The following is an 18549-nucleotide window of genomic DNA, read 5'->3' on the forward strand; positions in this document are numbered from 1 at the left end:
ATAGCCTCATCCACCAGAGGGCAGACAGCAGAAGCAAGAACAATAGTCCTGCAGCCTGTGGAAACAAAACCACATCACAGAAATATAGAAAAGATGAAAAGGCAGAGGGCTTATGTACCAGATGAAAGAACAAGATAAAACCCAGAAAAACAACTAAATGAAGTGGAGATAGGCAACCTTCCAGAAAAAGAATTCAGAAAAAATGATAGTGAAGATGCTCCAGGACCTCGGAAAAAGAATGGAAGCAAGATCAAGAAGATGCAAGAAATGTTTAACAAAGACCTAGAAGAATTAAAGAACAAACAACAGATGAACACTGCAATAACTGAAATGAAAAACCACACTAGAAGGAATCAATAGCAGAATAACTGAGGCAGAAGAATGGATAAGTGACCTGGAAGACAGAATGGTGGAATTCACTGCTGCAGAACAGAATAAAGAAAAAAGAATGAAAAGAAATGAAGACAGCCTAAGAGACCTCTGGGACAACATTAAACCCAACAACATTCACATTATAGGGGTCCCAGAAGGAGGAGAGAGAGAGAAAGTACCAGAGAAAATATCTGAAGAGATTACAGTCGAAAACTTCCCTAACATGGGAAAGGAAATAGCCACCCAAGTCCAGGAAGCACAGCGAGTCCCATACAGGATAAACCCAAGGAGAAACACGCTGAGACACATAGTAATCAAACTGGCAAAAATTAAAGACAAAGAAAAATTATTGAAAGCAGCAAGGGAAAAATGACAAATAACATACAAGGGAACTCCCATAAGGTTAACAGCTGATTTCTCAGGAGAAACCCTACAAGCCAGAAGGGAGTGGCATGATATACTTTAAGTGATGAAAGGGAAGAACGTACAAACCAAGATACTCTACCCGGCAAGGATCTCATTCAGATTCGATGGAGAAATCAAAAGCTTTACAGACAAGCAAAAGCTAAGAGAATTCAGCCCACCCAACCAGCTCTAAAACAAAGGCTAAAGGAACTTCTCTAAGTGGGAAACACAAGAGAAGAAAAGACCTACCAAAAACAAACCCAAAACAATTAAGAAAATGGTCATAGGAACATACATGTCGATAATTACCTTAAACGTGAATGGATAAATGCTCCCAACCAAAAGACACAGGCTTGCTGAATGGATACAAAAACAAGACCCATATATATGCTGTCTACAACAGAGACCCACTTCAGACCTAGGGACACATTACAGATTGAAAGTGAGGGGATGGAAAAAGATATTCCATGCAAATGGAAATCAAAAGAAGGCGGGAGTAGCTCTACTCATATCAGATAAAATAGACTTTAAGTAAAGACTGTTACAAGACACAAGGAAGGACACTACATAATGATCAAGGGATCAATCCAAGAAGAAGATATAACAATTATAAATATATATACACCCAACGTACGAGCACCTCAATACATAAGGCAACTGCTAACAGCCATAAAAGAGGAAATTGACAGTAACACACTAATAGTGGGGGACTTTAACACTCACTTACACCAATGACAGATCATCCAAAATGAAAATTAAATAAGGAAACAGAAGCTTTTAAATGACACAACAGACCAGATAGATTTAATTGATATTTATAGGACATTCCATCCAAAAACAGTGGATAGAATTCCATCCAAAAACACTCCATCCCAAAAAACATTCCATCCAAAAACATTCTATCCAAAAACTCTTCTCGAGTGCGCATGGAACATTCTCCAGGATAGGTCATATCTTGGGTCACAAATCAAGCCTCAGTAAATTAAGAAAACTGAAATCATATTAAGCATCTTTTCTGACCACAACGCTATGAGATTAGAAATGAATTACGGGGTGAAAAACGTAAAAGCACAAACACATAGAGGCTAAACAATACGTTACTAAATAACCAAGAGATCACTGAAGAAATCAAAGAGGAAATCAAAAATACCTAGAGACAAATGACAATGAAAACACGATGATGCAAAACCTACGGGATGCAGCAAAAGCAGTTCTAAAGAGGGAAGTTTATACCTATACAAACCTACCTCAAGAAACAAGAAATATCTCAAATAAAAAATCTAACCTTACACCTAAAGGACTAGAGAAAGAAGAACAAACAAAACCCAAAGTTAATAGAAGAAAGAAATCATAAGATCAGAGCAAAAATAAATGAAATAGAAACAAGAAAACAATAGCAAAGATCAATAAAACTAAAAGTTGGTTCTTTGAGAAGATAAACAAAATTGATAAGCCATTAGCCAAACTCATCAAGAAAAGAGAGAGAGGACTAAAATCAATAAAATTACAATGGAAAAAGGAGAAGTTACAACACACAACCGCAGAAATACAAAGCATCCTAAGAGACTACTACAAGCAACTCTATGCCAATAAAATGGACAACCTGGAAGAAATGGACAAATTCTTAGAAAGGTACAAACTTCCAAGACTGACCAGCAAGAAATAGAAAATATGAACAGACCAATCACAGTAATGAAATGAAACTGTGATTAAAAATCTTCCAACAAACAAAAGTCCAGGACCAGATGGCTTCAAAGGTGAATTCTATAAAACATTTAGAGAAGAGCTAACACCCATGCTTCTCAAACTCTTCCAAAAAATTGCAAAAAGGAAGGAACACTCCCAAACTCATTCTACGAGGCCACCATCACCCTGATACCAAACCAGACAAAGATGTCACAAAGAAAGAAAACTACAGGCCAATATCACTGATGAACATAGATGCAAAATTCCTCAACAAAATACTAGCAAACAGAATCCAACACCACATTAAAAGGATCATACACCATGATCAAGTGGGGTTTATTCCAGGAATGCAAGGATTCTTCAATATATGCAAATCAATCAATGTGATACACCATACTAACAAACTGAAGGAGAAAAACCACATGATCATCTCAATAGATGCAGAGAAAGCTTTTGACAAAATTCAACACCCATTTATGATAAAAAACCCTGCAGAAAGTAGGCATAGAGGGAACTTTCCTCAACATAATAAAGGCCATATATAACAAACTCACAGCCAACATCATCCTCAATGGTGAAAAACTGAAACCATTTCCACTAAGATCAGGAACAAGACAAGGTTGCCCACTCTCACCACTGTTATTCAACATAGTTTTGGAAGTTTTAGCCACAGCAACCAGAGAAGAAAAAGAAATAAAGGAATCCAAATCGGAAAAGAAGAAGTAAAGCTGTCACTGTTTGCAGATGACATGATACTATACATAGAGAATCCTAAAGATGCTACCAGAAACTACTAGAGCTAATCAATGAATTTGGTAAAGTTGCAGGATAAAAAATTAATTCACAGAAATCTCTGGCATACTTATACACTAATGATGAAAAATCTGAAAGTGAAACTAAGAAAACACTCCCATTTACCACTGCAACAAAAGAATAAAACATCTAGGAATAAACCTACTTAAGGAGACAAAAGACCTGTATGCAGAAATTATAGACACTGATGAAAGAAATTAAAGATGATACAAATAGGTGGAGAGATATACCATGTTTCTTGGATTGAAAGAATCAACATTGTGAAATGACTCTACTACCCAAAGCAATCTACAGATTCAATGCAATCCCTATCAAACTACCAATGGCATTTTTCACAGAACTAGAACAAAAAATTTCACAATTTGTATGGAAACACAAAAGAACCCGAATAGCCAAAGCAATCTTGAGAACGAAAAATGGAGCTGGAGGAATCAGGCTCCCAGACTTCAGACTATACTACAAAGTTACAGTAATCAAGACAGTATGGTACTGGCACAAAAAACAGATATATAGATCAATGGAACAGGATAGAAAACCCAGAGATAAACCCATACACATATGGTCACCTTATCTTTGATAAAGGAGGCAAGAATATACAGTGGAGAAAAGACAGCCTCTTCAATAAGTGGTGCTGGGAAAACTGGACAGGTACATGTAAAAGTATGAAATTAGAACACTCCCTAACACCATACACAAAATAAACTCAAAATGGATTAAAGACCTAATGTAAGGCCAGACACTATCAAACTCTTAAAGGAAAACATAGGTAGAACACTCTATGACATAAATCACAGCAAGATCCTTTTGACCTACCTCCTAGAGAAATGGAATAAAAACAAAAATAAACAAATGGGACCTAATGTAACTTAAAACCTTTTGCACAGCAAAGGAAACCATAAACAAGATGAAAAGACAACCCTCAGAATGGGAGAAAATATTTGCAAATGAAGCAACTGACAAAGGATTAATCTCCAAAATTTACAAGCAGCTCATGCAGCTCAATAACAAAAAAAACAAACAACCCAATCCAAAATGGGCAAAAGACCGAAATATACATTTCTCCAAAGAAGATATACAGATTGCCAACAACACATGAAAGAATGCTCAACATCATTAATCATTAGAGAATGCAACTCAAAACTACAATGAGATATCATCTCACACCGTCAGAATGGCCATCAACAAAAATCTACAAACAATAAATGCTGGAGAGGGTGTGGAGAAAAGGGAACACTCTTGCATTGTTGGTGGGAATGTAAATTGATACAGCCACTATGGAGAACAGTATGGAGGTTCCTTGAAAAACTAAAAGTAGAACTACCATACGACCCAGCAATCCCACTAATGGGCATATACCTTGAGAAAACCATAATTCAAAAAGAGTCATGTACCACAACGTTCACTGCAGCTCTATTTACAATAGCCAGGACATGGAAGCAACCTAAGTGTCCATCATCGGATGAATGGATAAAGAAGATGTGGCACATATATACAATGGAATATTACTCAGTCATAAAAAGAAATGAAACTGAGTTATTTGTAGTGAGGTGGATGGACCTAGAGTCTGTCATACAGAGTGAAGTAAGTCAGAAAGAGGAAAACAAATACCATATGCTAACACATATATATGGAATCTAAGGAGAAAAAAAAAAAAAGGTCATGAAGAACCTAGGGGTAAGACAGGAATAAAGACAGAGACCTACTAGAGAATGGACTTGAGGATATGGGGAGGGGGAAAGGTAAGCTGTGACAAAGTGAGAGAGTGGCATGGACATATGTACACTACCAAACGTAAAATAGATAGCTAGTGGGAAGCAGCCGCATAGCACAGGGAGATCAGCTCGGTGGTTTGTGACCACCTAGAGGGGTGGGATAGGGAGGGAGGGAGGGAGGGAGATGCAAGAGGGAAGAGATATGGGAACATATGTATATGTATAACTGATTCACTTTGTTATAAAGCAGAAACTAACACACCATTATAAAGCAATTATACTCCAATAAAGATGTTAAAAAAAAAAAAAGAGGGCTTCCCGGGTGGCGCAGTGGTTGAGAATCTGCCTGCTAATGCAGGGGACACAGGTTCGAGCCCTGGTCTGGGAAGATCCCACATGCCGCGGAGCGGCTGGGCCCGTGAGCCACAATTACTGAGCCTGTGCATCTGGAACCTGTGCTCCGCAATGAGAGGCCACGATAGTGAGAGGGCCGCGCACTGCGATGAAGAGTGGCCCCCGCTTGCCGCAACTAGAGGAAGCCCTCGCACAGAAACGAAGACCCAACACAGCCAATAAATAAATAAATAAATAAATAAATAATTTTTAAAAAAAAAAAAAAAAAAAGAAAACATGATGATCTAAAACCTACGGGATGCAGCAAAAGCAGTTCTAAGAGGGAAGTTTATACCTATACAAGCCTACCTCAAGAAACAAGAAATATCTCAAATAAAAAATCTAACCTTACACCTAAAGGAACTAGAGAAAGAAGTACAAACAAAACCCAAAGTTAGTAGAAGGAAAGAAATCATAAAGATCAGAGCAGAAATAAATGAAATGGAAACAAAGAAAACAATAGCAAAGATCAATAAAATTAAAAGCTGGTTCTTTGAGAAGATAAACAAAATTGATAAAGCATTAGCCAGACTCATCATGAAAAAGAGAGAAAGGACTCAAATCAATAAAATTAGAAATGAAAAAGGAGAAAATACAACACACATCGCAGAAATACAAAGCATCCTAAGAGACTACTACAAGCAACTCTATGCCAATAAAATGGACAACCTGGAAGAAATGGACAAATTCTTAGAAAGGTATAACCTTCCAAGACTGAACCAGCAAGAAATAGAAAATATGAACAGACCAATCACAAGTAATGAAATTGAAACTGTGATTAAAAATCTTCCAACAAACAAAAGTCCAGGACCAGATGGCTTCACAGGTGAATTCGATCAAACATTTAGAGAAGAGCTAACACCCATCCTTCTCAAACTCTTCCAAAAAACTGCAGAGGAAGAACACTCCCAAACTCATTCTATGAGACCACCATCACCCTGATACCAAAACCAGACAAAGATACTACAAAAAAAGAAAATACAGACCAATATCACTGACGAATATAGATGCAAAAATCCTCAACAAAACACTAGCAAACAGAATCCAACAACACATTAAAAGGATCATACACCATGATCAAGTGGGATTTATCCCAGGGATGCAAGGATTCTTCAATATACGCAAATCAATCAATGTGGTACGCCATATTAACAAATTGAAGAAGAAAAACCATATGATCATCTCAATAGATGCAGAAAAAAGTTTCGACAAAATTCAACACCCATTTATTATAAAAACTCTCCAGAAAGTGGGCATAGAGGGAACCTACCTCAACATAATAAAGGTCATATATGACAAACCCACAGCGAACATTATTCTCAATGGTGAAAAACTGAAAGCATTTCCTCTAAGATCAGGAACGAGACAAGGATGTCCACTCTCACCACTATTATTCAACATAGTTTTGGAAGTCCTAGCCACGGCAATCAGAGAAGAAAAAGAAATAAAAGGAATACAAATTGGAAAAGAAGAAGTAAAACTGTCACTGTCTGCAGATGACATGATACTATACATAGAGAATCCTAAAGATGCCACCAGAAAACTATTAGAGCTAATCAATGAATTTGGTAAAGTTGCAGGATACAAAGTTAATGCACAGAAATCTCTTGCATTCCTATACACTAACAACGAAAGATCAGAAAGAGAAATAAAGGAAACAATCCCATTCACCACTGCAACAAAAAGAATAAAATACCTAGGAATAAACCTACCTAAGGAGATAAAAGACCTGTACTCAGAAAACTATAAGACACTGATGAAAGAAATTAAAGATGTTACCAACAGATGGAGAGATATACCATGTTCTTGGATTGGAAGAATCAATATTGTGAAAATGACTATACTACCCAAAGCAATCTACAGATTCAATGCAATCCCTATCAAATTACCAATGACATTTTTTACAGAACTAGAACAAAAAATCTTAAAATTTGTATGGAGACACAAAAAACCCCGAATAGCCAAAGCAGTCTTGAAGGAAAAAAACGGAGCTGGAGGAATTAGACTCCCTGACTTCAGACTATACTACAAAGCTACAGTAATCAAGACAATATGGTACTGGCACAAAAACAGAAACACAGATCAATGGAACAAGATAGAAAGCCCAGAGATAAACCCACGCACCTATGGTCAACTAATCTATGACAAAGGAGGCAAAGATATACAATGGAGAAAAGACAGTCTCTTCAATAAGTGGTGCTGGGAAAACTGGACAGCTATATGTAAAAGAATGAAATTAGAATACTCCCTAACACCATACACAAAAATAAACTCAAAATGGATTCGAGACCTAAATGTGAGACCGGACACTATAAAACTCTTAGAGGAAAATATAGGAAGAACACTCTTTGACATAAATCACAGCAAGATCTTTTTTGATCCCCCTCCTAGAATAATGGAAATAAAAACAAAAATAAACTAATGGGACCTAATGAAACTTCAAAGCTTTTGCACAGCAAAGGAAACCATAAACAAGACGAAAAGACAACCCTCAGAATGGGAGAAAGTATTTGCAAATGAATCAACGGACAAAGGATTAATCTCCAAAATATATAAACAGCTCACGCAGCTCATTATTAAAGAAACAAACAACCCAATCCAAAAATGGGCAGAAGACCTAAATAGACATTTCTCCAAAGAAGACATACAGATGGCCAAGACGCACATGAAAAGCTGCTCAACATCACTAATTATTAGAGAAATGCAAATCAAAACTACAGTGAGGTATCACCTCACCCAGTTAGAATGGGCATCATCAGAAAATCTACAAACAACAAATGCTGGAGAGGGTGTGGAGAAAAGGGAACCTTCTTGCACTGTTGGTGGGAATGTAAATTGATACAGCCACTATGGAGAACAGTATGGAGGTTCCTTAAAAAACTAAAAATAGAATTACCATATGATCCAGCAATCCCACTACTGACATATACCCAGAGAAAACCATAATTCAAAAAGACACATGTGGGCTTCCCTGGTGGCGCAGTGGTTGAGAATCCGCCTGCCAATGCAGGGGACACAGGTTCGAGCCCTGGTCTGGGAAGATCCCACATGCCACAGAGCAGCTAGGCCCGTGAGCCACAACTACGGAGCCTGCGTGTCTGGAGCCTGTGCTCCACAACAAGAGAGGCCGCGATAGTGAGAGGCCCGCGCACCACGATGAAGAGTGGCCCCCGCCTGCCGCAACTAGAGAAAGCCCTCGCACAGAAACGAAGACCCAACACAACCAAAAATAAATAAATAAATAAAGGAGTTCCTTTAAAAAAAAAAAAAAGACACATGCACCCCAATGTTCATTGCAGCAGTATTTACAATAGCTAGGTCATGGAAGCAACCTAAATGCCCATCAACAGACGAATGGATAAAGAAGTTGTGGTACATATATACAATGGAATATTACTCAGCCATAAAAAGGAACGAACTTGAGTCATTTGTTGAGATGTGGATGGATCTAGAGACTGTCATATAGAGTGAAGTAAGTCAGAAAGAGAAAAAGGAATATCGTATATTAACGCATGTATGTGGAACCTAGAAAAATGGTACAGATGAACCGGTTTGCAGGGCAGAAGTTGAGACACAGATGTAGAGAACAAACGTACGGACACCAAGGGGGGAAAACCGCAGTGGGGTGGGGATGGTGATGTGATGAATTGGGCGATTGGGATTGACATGAATACAATGATGTGTATAAAACTGATGACTAATAAGAACCTGCAGTATAAAAAAACAAACAAAAAAAACAACTACTACTAAACTTTCTTTGGGTTATTTGTATGGAAATATGTTAATATAAATGTTTCAGACATTACATGAAATTTCTAAAAATCTTATATGTTCTGGTATAATGTTATAAGTCATAATTCTAGTTATTACTTTAAAATGTATATCTCAGAAATAACTAAAAAAAAAGAAAATAAAGAGCTCTTAAGCTGTACCAATTGTAACTTAAAACATTAAAAAAAAAAGTCCTAGGGGCTTCCCTGGTGGCGCAGTGGTTGAGAGTCTGCCTGCCAATGCAGGGGACACGGGTTCGAGCCCTGGTCCGGGAGGATCCCACATGCCGCGGAGCAACTAGTCCCGTGCGCCACAACTACTGAGCCTGCGCGTCTGGAGCCTGTGCTCCGCAACAAGAGAGGCCGCAACAGTGAGAGGCCCGCGCACCGCGATGAAGAGTGGCCCCCACTTGCTGCAACCAGAGAAAGCCCTCGCACAGAAACGAAGACCCAACGCAGCTAAAAATAAATTAAAAAAAAAAAAAAAAAAAAGTCCTAGGAAGCAGAAAAGCACAGAGAAGCAACCAGCCTCTTCTCCATAGGCATCTAGCTTTTTACCAAAGGAGAGGTTCCACTGCTCGCTCAGTCAAGAGTTGCAGAAGCTCCACCCCAACCCCCCTTTCTGAGATCCCCCTTTGCAGTGTCCTAATCCACAGGGCCCCTCTCCAGTATGTATGGAGACATCCAAACTTTTATAAACCTAGTGAAGCCCATTTCCTTTCCTTTTCAAGCCCTTTCATCATTGTGACTGTCTAAGTACAGAAATTAGTGTCTGACTCTAAAAAAAAAAAAGTGATAGAAAATATTACTCTCCCTGTTTTCTTCTACCCATAGAGGTCAACCACATAAAGTCTTAAAAGTAGGCTCCTTGTGCAAAGGCACCTGCCCAAGGGGGCAAACAGGTGTCAAAATGCAGCCCATGACCACTTTTTAAGCTGTGAGCCCTGACCCAGGCTAAGTCAGCCCAGAGAAAGAGGGTCTTTTTCTAATTTCTCTCCCAAAGATGACACTGTGGAAGAGGTAATCAAGGATGTGACCACCGGTTAACCTGTGAGCTGGACCTGGGCAATCAGAGGCTCCTCCCTCTCTCTTCTTCTGTCCTTGGGATGTACATTCTGCCCCACGTTCCCACAGTGGAAGCTGTTTCAAGGACACAGCCTTGAGAGAGTACGGTGTTGTTGAGACCATGTGGACTGAATATGCGCTGAACCCAGTGAAAGCTTCTATATATACTTTAAGATTTGGCAAGTGGGTGCGGAGATCTACTCAACTCACAGCCACCCAAGACAAGCCTCGTAAGAAAGTTCCCTTGCTTATTAAAACTGCCACCTACCAATCTGGAGTGCTCTGACTCTTTCTTTAGCCTCTCCCTGCCTTCCATGTATGGGGCCAGCTTGAGAATAAGAGACACCTTTTCTAACCCGCACAAATTCGCTACCAAAGTGCTATCTGCAAGCAGCAGCCCTACCGTCAATAACAGTATATGACACACGCCACACACATACCTCAGTCAAGCAGAAAGGCACTACAGTAGGTTCTCAATTAATGTTTGTTGCATGACCTGTTAAATGAACAGGGCTTTATAAGCCCATGGTGGATTCAGGAATCTACAGAATAACAGTTACAGTGAATCTTCATATCCATAAAATCACAAGGACTTTACAGGTCATTGAATTCAAGGCATTCCCTCCTGATACAGGGTTTTTCTACAATATCATGCTCAAGTGTCTCTCAATCTCTGAACCCCTCCAATGCTTTGCTATTTAGAGGCAGCACTCGACATGGTTTGGCTCACATGATAAATGTGCCAACACCCTATTTAGTGCAAAGTACAAGTTCATTATACTGGGTTGGAATCTCCCTCACTGTAACTGTTACCCACTGTTTCAATTCTCCCCTCCAGGGCAAATCACAGTAAGTATAGTCTGTCTTCCACAGAGGAATACTTCTTGCATTTGCAGGCAGCTGAAGTGTTTCTAAGTTAAACGTATCCAGTTTTGACAACTGTTCCTCACATGCCAATTTCAATGTTTCCATTTTGACCACGCTGTTTTGGACATATACACTTGTCAATAGCCCTCATAAAATATGGCACCCAATATATACAGTGGAATATTACTCAGTCATAAAAAGAAACGAAATTGAGTTATTTGTAGTGAGGTGTATGGACCTAGGGTCTGTAATACAGAGTGAAGTAAGTCAGGAGAAAAACAAATACCGTATGCTAACACATATATATGGAATCTAAAAAAAAAAAAAAAAGGTTCTGAAGAACCTAGGGGCAGGACAGGAATAAAGATGCAGACGTAGAGAATGGACTTGAGGACATGGGGAGGGGGAAGGGTAAGCTGGGACAAAGTGAGAGAGTGGCATGGACATACATACACTACCAAATGTAAAATCGATAGCTAGTGGGAAGCAGCCGCACAGCACAGGAAGATCAGCTCGGTGGTTTGTGACCACCTAGAGGGGTGGGATAGGGAGGGTGGGAGGGAGACGCAAGAGGGAGGAGATATGGGGATATATGCATATGTATAGCTGATTCACTTTGTTATAAAGCAGAAACTAACACACCATTTTAAAGCAATTATTCTCCAATAAAGATGTTTAAAAAAAAAAAGGCACCCAAACTGAAAATAAGTATTTTAATCCTTCAGGTGTCAGCTTCTGAAAACAATAGTTTAGACACACACAGAAGAGAACAGGATTATCACCTACCTTGATGAATGCACAACACTTCCAATGCGCAACCAAAACTGGAATAGCTTTTTTAAGCTGTTATATTCCACTACTGGCTTCAAACTTATGATCAAGTAAAACTATCTTTTTCAAAGAGTGTGAAAGTACCCTCATCCAGAGGATGGATGGATATAGATATATGTGATTTACCAAAACTTTAACCTTAGATAATAGTTATTTTATTATTCTTTTTATGCCAGACCTATCTTGTACTTTACAGACCACTTTTTTTCCTCTAAACATAAAGAAAAGACCTAAATTTTATCTCTTGCATTCAAGTCCCTCATTTCAGCCTATCAAGATACTTTTAAGTATTTATTCTATCAGCCTACCTATTACAAAACAGAGAGCATCAACCCTAAGTACACAAACCACATGTTAAATGAATCATTGCCAAATTTGTTTTATTTTTAATCTACTAGCAAAACTGCCAAATTTTATCACTCTTATAAAGCCAATGTGCTCAGTGACTAGACTAAATGTGGCATTTTCTAGCATCACTTTGCAAAGAATTATGCATGTTACTCAAAATGACCAACCTAGGTATCTATTTTCTGAAAACACACTTTACCTGGTTGATGAACAACTTTTCCAATTGTATGTTCTTCTTCCTCCTCCTCCTCCAGAATGAAGCCTCCTCCTGTGTCAATTATCTTCGGGGCTGCTTTTACATTAGCCATGCCTACAAAAAGTAAGAGTGGTCAACAAATGAACTAGGTAAGCCCTTATGTTCCCATGGGCATAAACAGGAACTTTTAAAAATTTAATATATATCAAATAAGACAAGGATGTCCACTATTACCACTTCTATTCAACATTATAATGAAGGTCCCAGCCACTGCACTACGGCAAGAAAACAAGACAGGCATAAAGGTTGGAAAGAAGTAAAACAGTATTCACAGATGATGTGATTATGTATGCAGAATATCCAAAAGAATCTACGATTAGAATTAAGAAATACCTAGGAGGGGCTTCCCTGGTGGCGCAGTGGTTAAGAATCCGCCTGCCAATGCAGGGGACACGGGTTCGAGCCCTGGTCCCGGAAGATCCCACATGCCGCGGAGCAACTGGGCCCGTGAGCCACAATTACTGAGCCTGCGCATCTGGAGCCTGTGCTCCGCAACAAGAGAGGCCGCGATAGTGAGAGGCCCGCGCACTGCGATGAAGAGTGGCCCCCACTTGCCACACCTGGAGAAAGCCCTCGCACAGAAACGAAGACCCAACACAGCCATAAATAAATAAATAAAAAATTTAAAAAAAAAAAAAAAAAAAAAGAAATACCTAGGAATAGATGTGTAAAACCTCTATACTGAAAACACCACTAAGAGAAATCTAAGTCAATTCTCCCCAGATTTACCTAAAGATTCAATGTGATTTCATTCAAAACCCCAGCAGTGGCGGGGGGTGGGAACGCACGTGTGTGTGTGTGTGTGTGTGTGTGTGTGTGTGTGTGTGTGCGTGTGTGTGTGTTGGCAAGGGGGAGGAGTAACGGGAGCTGACAAGCTGATCTAACGTTTATATGTAAATACAAAGAACACACAATAGCCAAGATAACCCTGAACAAAACTGGAGGATTTACACTACCAGATTTAAAGATTTACTACAAAGCTTCAGTAATTATGACAGTATAGTACTAAAACAAAGGGACCAATGTATTGATAATAGAAGAGAGAGTCCTGAAATAGACCTATACATATTTGGTCACTTAACTTACAGCAAAGGCTTCAAGGCAATTCAGTGAGAAAAAGATAATATTTTCAATAAATGGTGCTAGGATTTATGACAAAGGTACTACAAAACAGTGAGGAAAAGATGGTCGTTTCAATAAATGAACTTTGACTCTACCTCATACAATATACACAAAACAATTTTTAAATGGATCATAGTCTTGAATGTAAAGGGTAAAAGGTAAAACAATAAAGCTTCTAGAAGAGAACATTGGAGAGTAACTCCATGAACTTGAGGTAGCCAAAAACTTCTTAAACATGACACAAACGTATTAACCATAAGAGAAAAACTGCTAATTGAACTTGATTAAAACTAAGAACCAGGGCTTCCCTGGTGGCACGGGCTTCCCTGGTGGCGCAGTGGTTGAGAATCTGCCTGCTAATGCAGGGGACACGGGTTCGAGCCCTGGCCTGGGAAGATCCCACATGCCGCGGAGCAACTAGGCCCGTGAGCCACAACTACTGAGCCTGCGCATCTGGAGCCTGTGCTCCACAACAAGAGAGGCCGCGACAGTGAGAGGCCCGTGCACCGCGATGAAGAGTGGCCCCCACGTGCTGCAGCTAGAGGAAGCCGTCGCACAGAAACAAAGACCCAACACAGCCAAATAAATAAATAAATAAATAAATAAATAGATCGATAGATTAAAAAAAAAAAAAAAAACTAAGAACCTCTATTCATCAAAAGACACCATTATGAGAGTAAAAAGACAAGATACAAATCGGGAGACGCTATTTGCAATATGTATATCTGACAAAAGACTCATCCAGAATACATAATGAAATCCTATAAACCAGTAGAAGACAAATAGCCCAACTTAAAAAAAGGGAAAAGACCTGAAGAGAAACTTCACAAATGAAGATATGCAAACAGCTAGTAACCACATGAAAAAGGTCTCATCATCGTAAGTAATTAGGAAAATACAAATTAAAACCATAATGAAATAACACCATTCCCACCAGAACACTCAAAATGAAAAAGACTGACAATACCAGATGATGAGGATGTGGAGCACCTGGGACTATCATACATTGCTGGTAAGATTTTAAATTGATATAATCATTGTTCAGCAATGGCTACTAAAGTTAAAATATACATCTCCCCTATAACCCAGAATTCCATCTCTAGGCATATACACGATAGAAATGAGTGCATATGTCTACCATAAGACATATCAAAAATGCTCACAAATGTTCTCCTCATAATAGCCCCAAACTGGAAACAACCCAAATTTCCATCAAAAGGAAAATGGAAAAACTACGGTATAACAACATAAAAGAGTACTATAGAACATATAAATGAACAAACTACCAACACATGCAACAACACGGATGAATCTCTCAGGTATTATGTTGAGCAAAAGAAGCCAGTTACTGTATGATTCCATTTATATGATGTTCAAAAACAGACAGTACTAATCAAACGGTCAGAATGATAGTTACTTCTAAGGGTGAATGGTTGACTAAGAAGTGCCATTAAGGAAACTTCTAAGGTTCTGGAAGTGTCTGTACAGTATATTGATTGCTGTGGTATTGACATGAGTATTCACATAGGTAAAATTCAGATGAGTGCATTTTACATTAATGTATGAATGTTATAACTAATTTTTTAAGACAAATTTAGTAGGTATTATCTTGCTTAAGTCTAAACTCCCCTTCTCTGGCCTCAATTTATTAAATAAAGGAATTACAGTATAAGCCTGTTTCTACTGTTAACAGCAATTCTCATATTCTAGTATATTGTCTGTTCATCTCTCTACATCCCTTCATAAGACTGAGTGCTTTTATCTCCGTAATTCTGAAAAACAGTTAAGCATTCCATGAATATTTACTGACTGGATGGAAATCAATGAATGTATCAGAATATGATTTTGATTTCATGAATAGGTAGCAAATGATTAGAATGATCATTCATGAGTGCAGTAAGAATTAAGAAGGGAAGCTGGAGTAATCAAGACCATAATCTGAGCAGGATCCTGAACAATGGTAAATCATGCCAAAAACAAAGCCCAATTTCTCTCTACTGCTACGCCTTGTTTTTTCCCCAGGCCCTTAGCACTACTCTTAGCAACACATTCTAAGCAAGTTCTTCTCAGTCTTTTTCATGGCATGTCATAGCACACACAGATAATGAAAACTGTACAGTACATTGAAATAAAAGTACTACAAAGATTAAAAATCTCACCACCTACCTAACTCTTGAAGCACAGCAGGTTGTATACAATGCTGCAACACAGTTCAGTTCTTTGGCAAATACCTAAGAAATCTAACAAAATATTCATGCTACCTTGCTTTCCATTATCAGACGTTTAGTTTAATACCACTTTATGCTCTATTTTGCACCCGTGTTCCACAGCCTTTTAGTACAGATCTAGAAACCTTTATGGAATCATGAATATGAATTAATCAATGCAGATGGACAACTTTTTGTCCTGACCCTAGAATGCTTCAAGTTGGGAAAGGAATAAAAGAAAACCACTATAAAGCAGAAAGGATGAGACCAGAACCATTAAAAGTGGTTGAAATTTGCAGATTCAGTGTCAGTATGAATATCAAGACACGCAGCTCGCTCTTTTCACTCTTCCTTACTTCTGGCTGATGAAAAAGGGTAGTGGATGACACAGCTCTGACCGTGCTCAACTGCTCACACAGTATGGATATAGGTTTAGGAACACCTGTGCTTCACATTATAGAGGTAGTCCTGAAGAACCACATGTCAACCAAACTGTATTTCCCTGAGGAAAATTATTAGTTGACCCCACTGGAGAACTGACCCCAATTATTAGTTGACCCCACTGGAGAATTACATGATAGACACATACATGATAGGCAAAGAGACAAATAAGCCGCCACGGGCTAAGAAAAGGGAAAGATGAAATCCAAACAAGAGTAACAGCCTTTCTTCTTATGAGAGAGAGAGACATGCCTAGTATAGCAGAGGCAGCTGGTGAGCAAGGAAAGGCCCCGAACCCAGGGTCAGATGACCCGAGTTCTAGTCCTGATTAGCCTTTGCACTTACTGGGATGGACCTGAGCACACCCCCCTTTCCCTTTCTGATCCTCAGTTACCACCTCAGTAAACCAGGGATACCAAACCCTGTCCTAATTATTTTCTCACAGGTTAGCTGTGAGAATCAAATCAGCCAATTTGAAAAACGTGAAGCACAACAGGTGCCACTCGTTAGCCCCACGAAGGCGCAGCGGGAGCAAGCACTGTGCGGGTTACGGAATATGCACTCAATCAACCCTGTGGTAAATGGATGACTGAGGGAAGCTGGTGCAGGACCACTAGTTAAATGTGTTACAAGGTCTAAAAGCTTTACACCAAAACCACCCCTGGGACCGGTGAAAGCTGCAGGAAGAGAGCAGAAAGGGAGAGCTGAGGCACTGGCTGGCATTTCCCGACGGCGCGGGCGGCTGCATTCCCAAGCTAAGGACCGCCCAGGAGCAGGGAGGAAAGGCCAGGGCTGGGAGTCAGGAGTCGCCCTGTGGTCTCGGACAGCCCGCTCTGACAAGGCCCGCTGAGCGGATCCCACCCCCACCCCCCGCACCTGGGACTGCGGGAGGGTCTGCGCGGAACGCGAAGGGAGTGCACGCCACACCCAGACGCTGCCCCAGGTCCGCAAGGAAAGAGAGAAGGGGCAGGCGCCGCCCGGGCCCAAACCTCCGGTAGCCGCAGCCGCCGTCGCCGGGTAAGGCCGGGCCGCCAGCCGGGCCTGGCGCAGCATCAGCGCCCGCTGCCGCTTCCGCTCAATGCTCGCCCGCACCGAGGCAGACAGCTCCGCCGGCTGTTCTGAAACCGCCGGCTCAGACGAAGCTCCCCCGGCGGCCGCCATCTCCGTGCTCCCCCAAGGACTGTGGCTCTAGCCCCGCGCACGCTCATTGGCGCCCCGAAGCGTGCCCAAGGCCCCGCCGGCACCGCCTCCGCGCCTGCTCCGCCTCCGCGCCTGCTCCACGGCTCAGCCTCCGACAAGGAGAGCGCCTGCGCAATTTGAGAAGTACGTGAGAAAGGGAGGGGCGGCGGGCGGAGTCTGCGCACGCGTCGGCCCGGGGACTACTGGCTGGCTTTAACCCAGGGGGAGGGCCGTGGCAGAGATCGGTGATTAAGACCTGGTCATCTTTGAAATAATAGTTTCGCTGGGTGGTTCAGAATATGGACTTTGGAGTCAGACTTGGGTTAAATCCTATCTCTGACACTTGCCATCTGCGTGACTTCAGCAAGTTATTTAACCTGAGTTCAGTTTCTTCAGTAGTAAAATGAGGATAATTACGGAACCACTTTCATGATTGTTGGGAAGATTAGATGTAGCCTTTCAGCACAATGCCTGGCACATAGAAAGCTTTCAAAAATGATGGCAGGACTTTCCCTTGCAGTCCAGAGGTTAAGACTCCGTGCTTCCAATGCAGGGGGCGCGAGTTCCAAACCTGGTTGGGGAACTAAGATCCCGCATGCCAGCAGCACAGCCAAAAAATGTAAAATGAAATAATAAAATAAAATGGCAGCTAGTAGTAATAGTAGTGCCAATCAAGAGAGATCAATAGATGATTGGTCTGACTACTTACAACACCTGGCCTAGGGGGACAGTGTCTTAGATTCGAAATGAGAGCGCCTGGGTTTAAACTCTCACTTGCTGTGACATCAGGCAAATGCAGCACCAGGTTCCCAAGGCTGGTATGCTTGAGCTCGGCTGTCTTTTCCTTGGAATGTTTCTTCAGTGTGGATGAGCTGCCACCAGGTAGACAGTGGGTTTGGATTTGGGCCAAATCCTGACTTCCCAAACGTGTGGCAAATGAAGCAGAAGAAACACTGCATGATTTTCTAAAAATGTATGCTTTTTCTTTATTACAAATAAAACTTAACTGAAGCCAGAAAACATTAAGTTCTAATTACTACATATACCATTTGGGACTAGTTTTTAGAGCAAGCTGGCACACT

General features: G+C 40.5%; 1 protein-coding gene across 1 annotated transcript in view; it reads right to left on the bottom strand.

Moving 5' to 3' along the window:
* Positions 1-17578, bottom strand: part of XPA (XPA, DNA damage recognition and repair factor) — a 40438-nt gene extending 22860 nt beyond the window's left edge. The window contains exons 1-2 of the mRNA XM_036854391.1: positions 17278-17578; positions 12462-12572 (exon numbers count right to left, since the gene is read on the bottom strand). Coding sequence (XP_036710286.1) covers positions 12462-12572; positions 17278-17449 — 283 coding nt within the window. The 5' untranslated portion in view covers positions 17450-17578. The remainder of the gene's footprint in view (positions 1-12461; positions 12573-17277) is intronic.
* Between the last annotated feature and the right edge of the window lie 971 nt (positions 17579-18549).

The sequence above is a fragment of the Balaenoptera musculus genome, chromosome 6 (assembly GCF_009873245.2).
Source record: "Balaenoptera musculus isolate JJ_BM4_2016_0621 chromosome 6, mBalMus1.pri.v3, whole genome shotgun sequence".
In the NCBI taxonomy this organism is placed as follows: domain Eukaryota; kingdom Metazoa; phylum Chordata; class Mammalia; order Artiodactyla; family Balaenopteridae; genus Balaenoptera; species Balaenoptera musculus.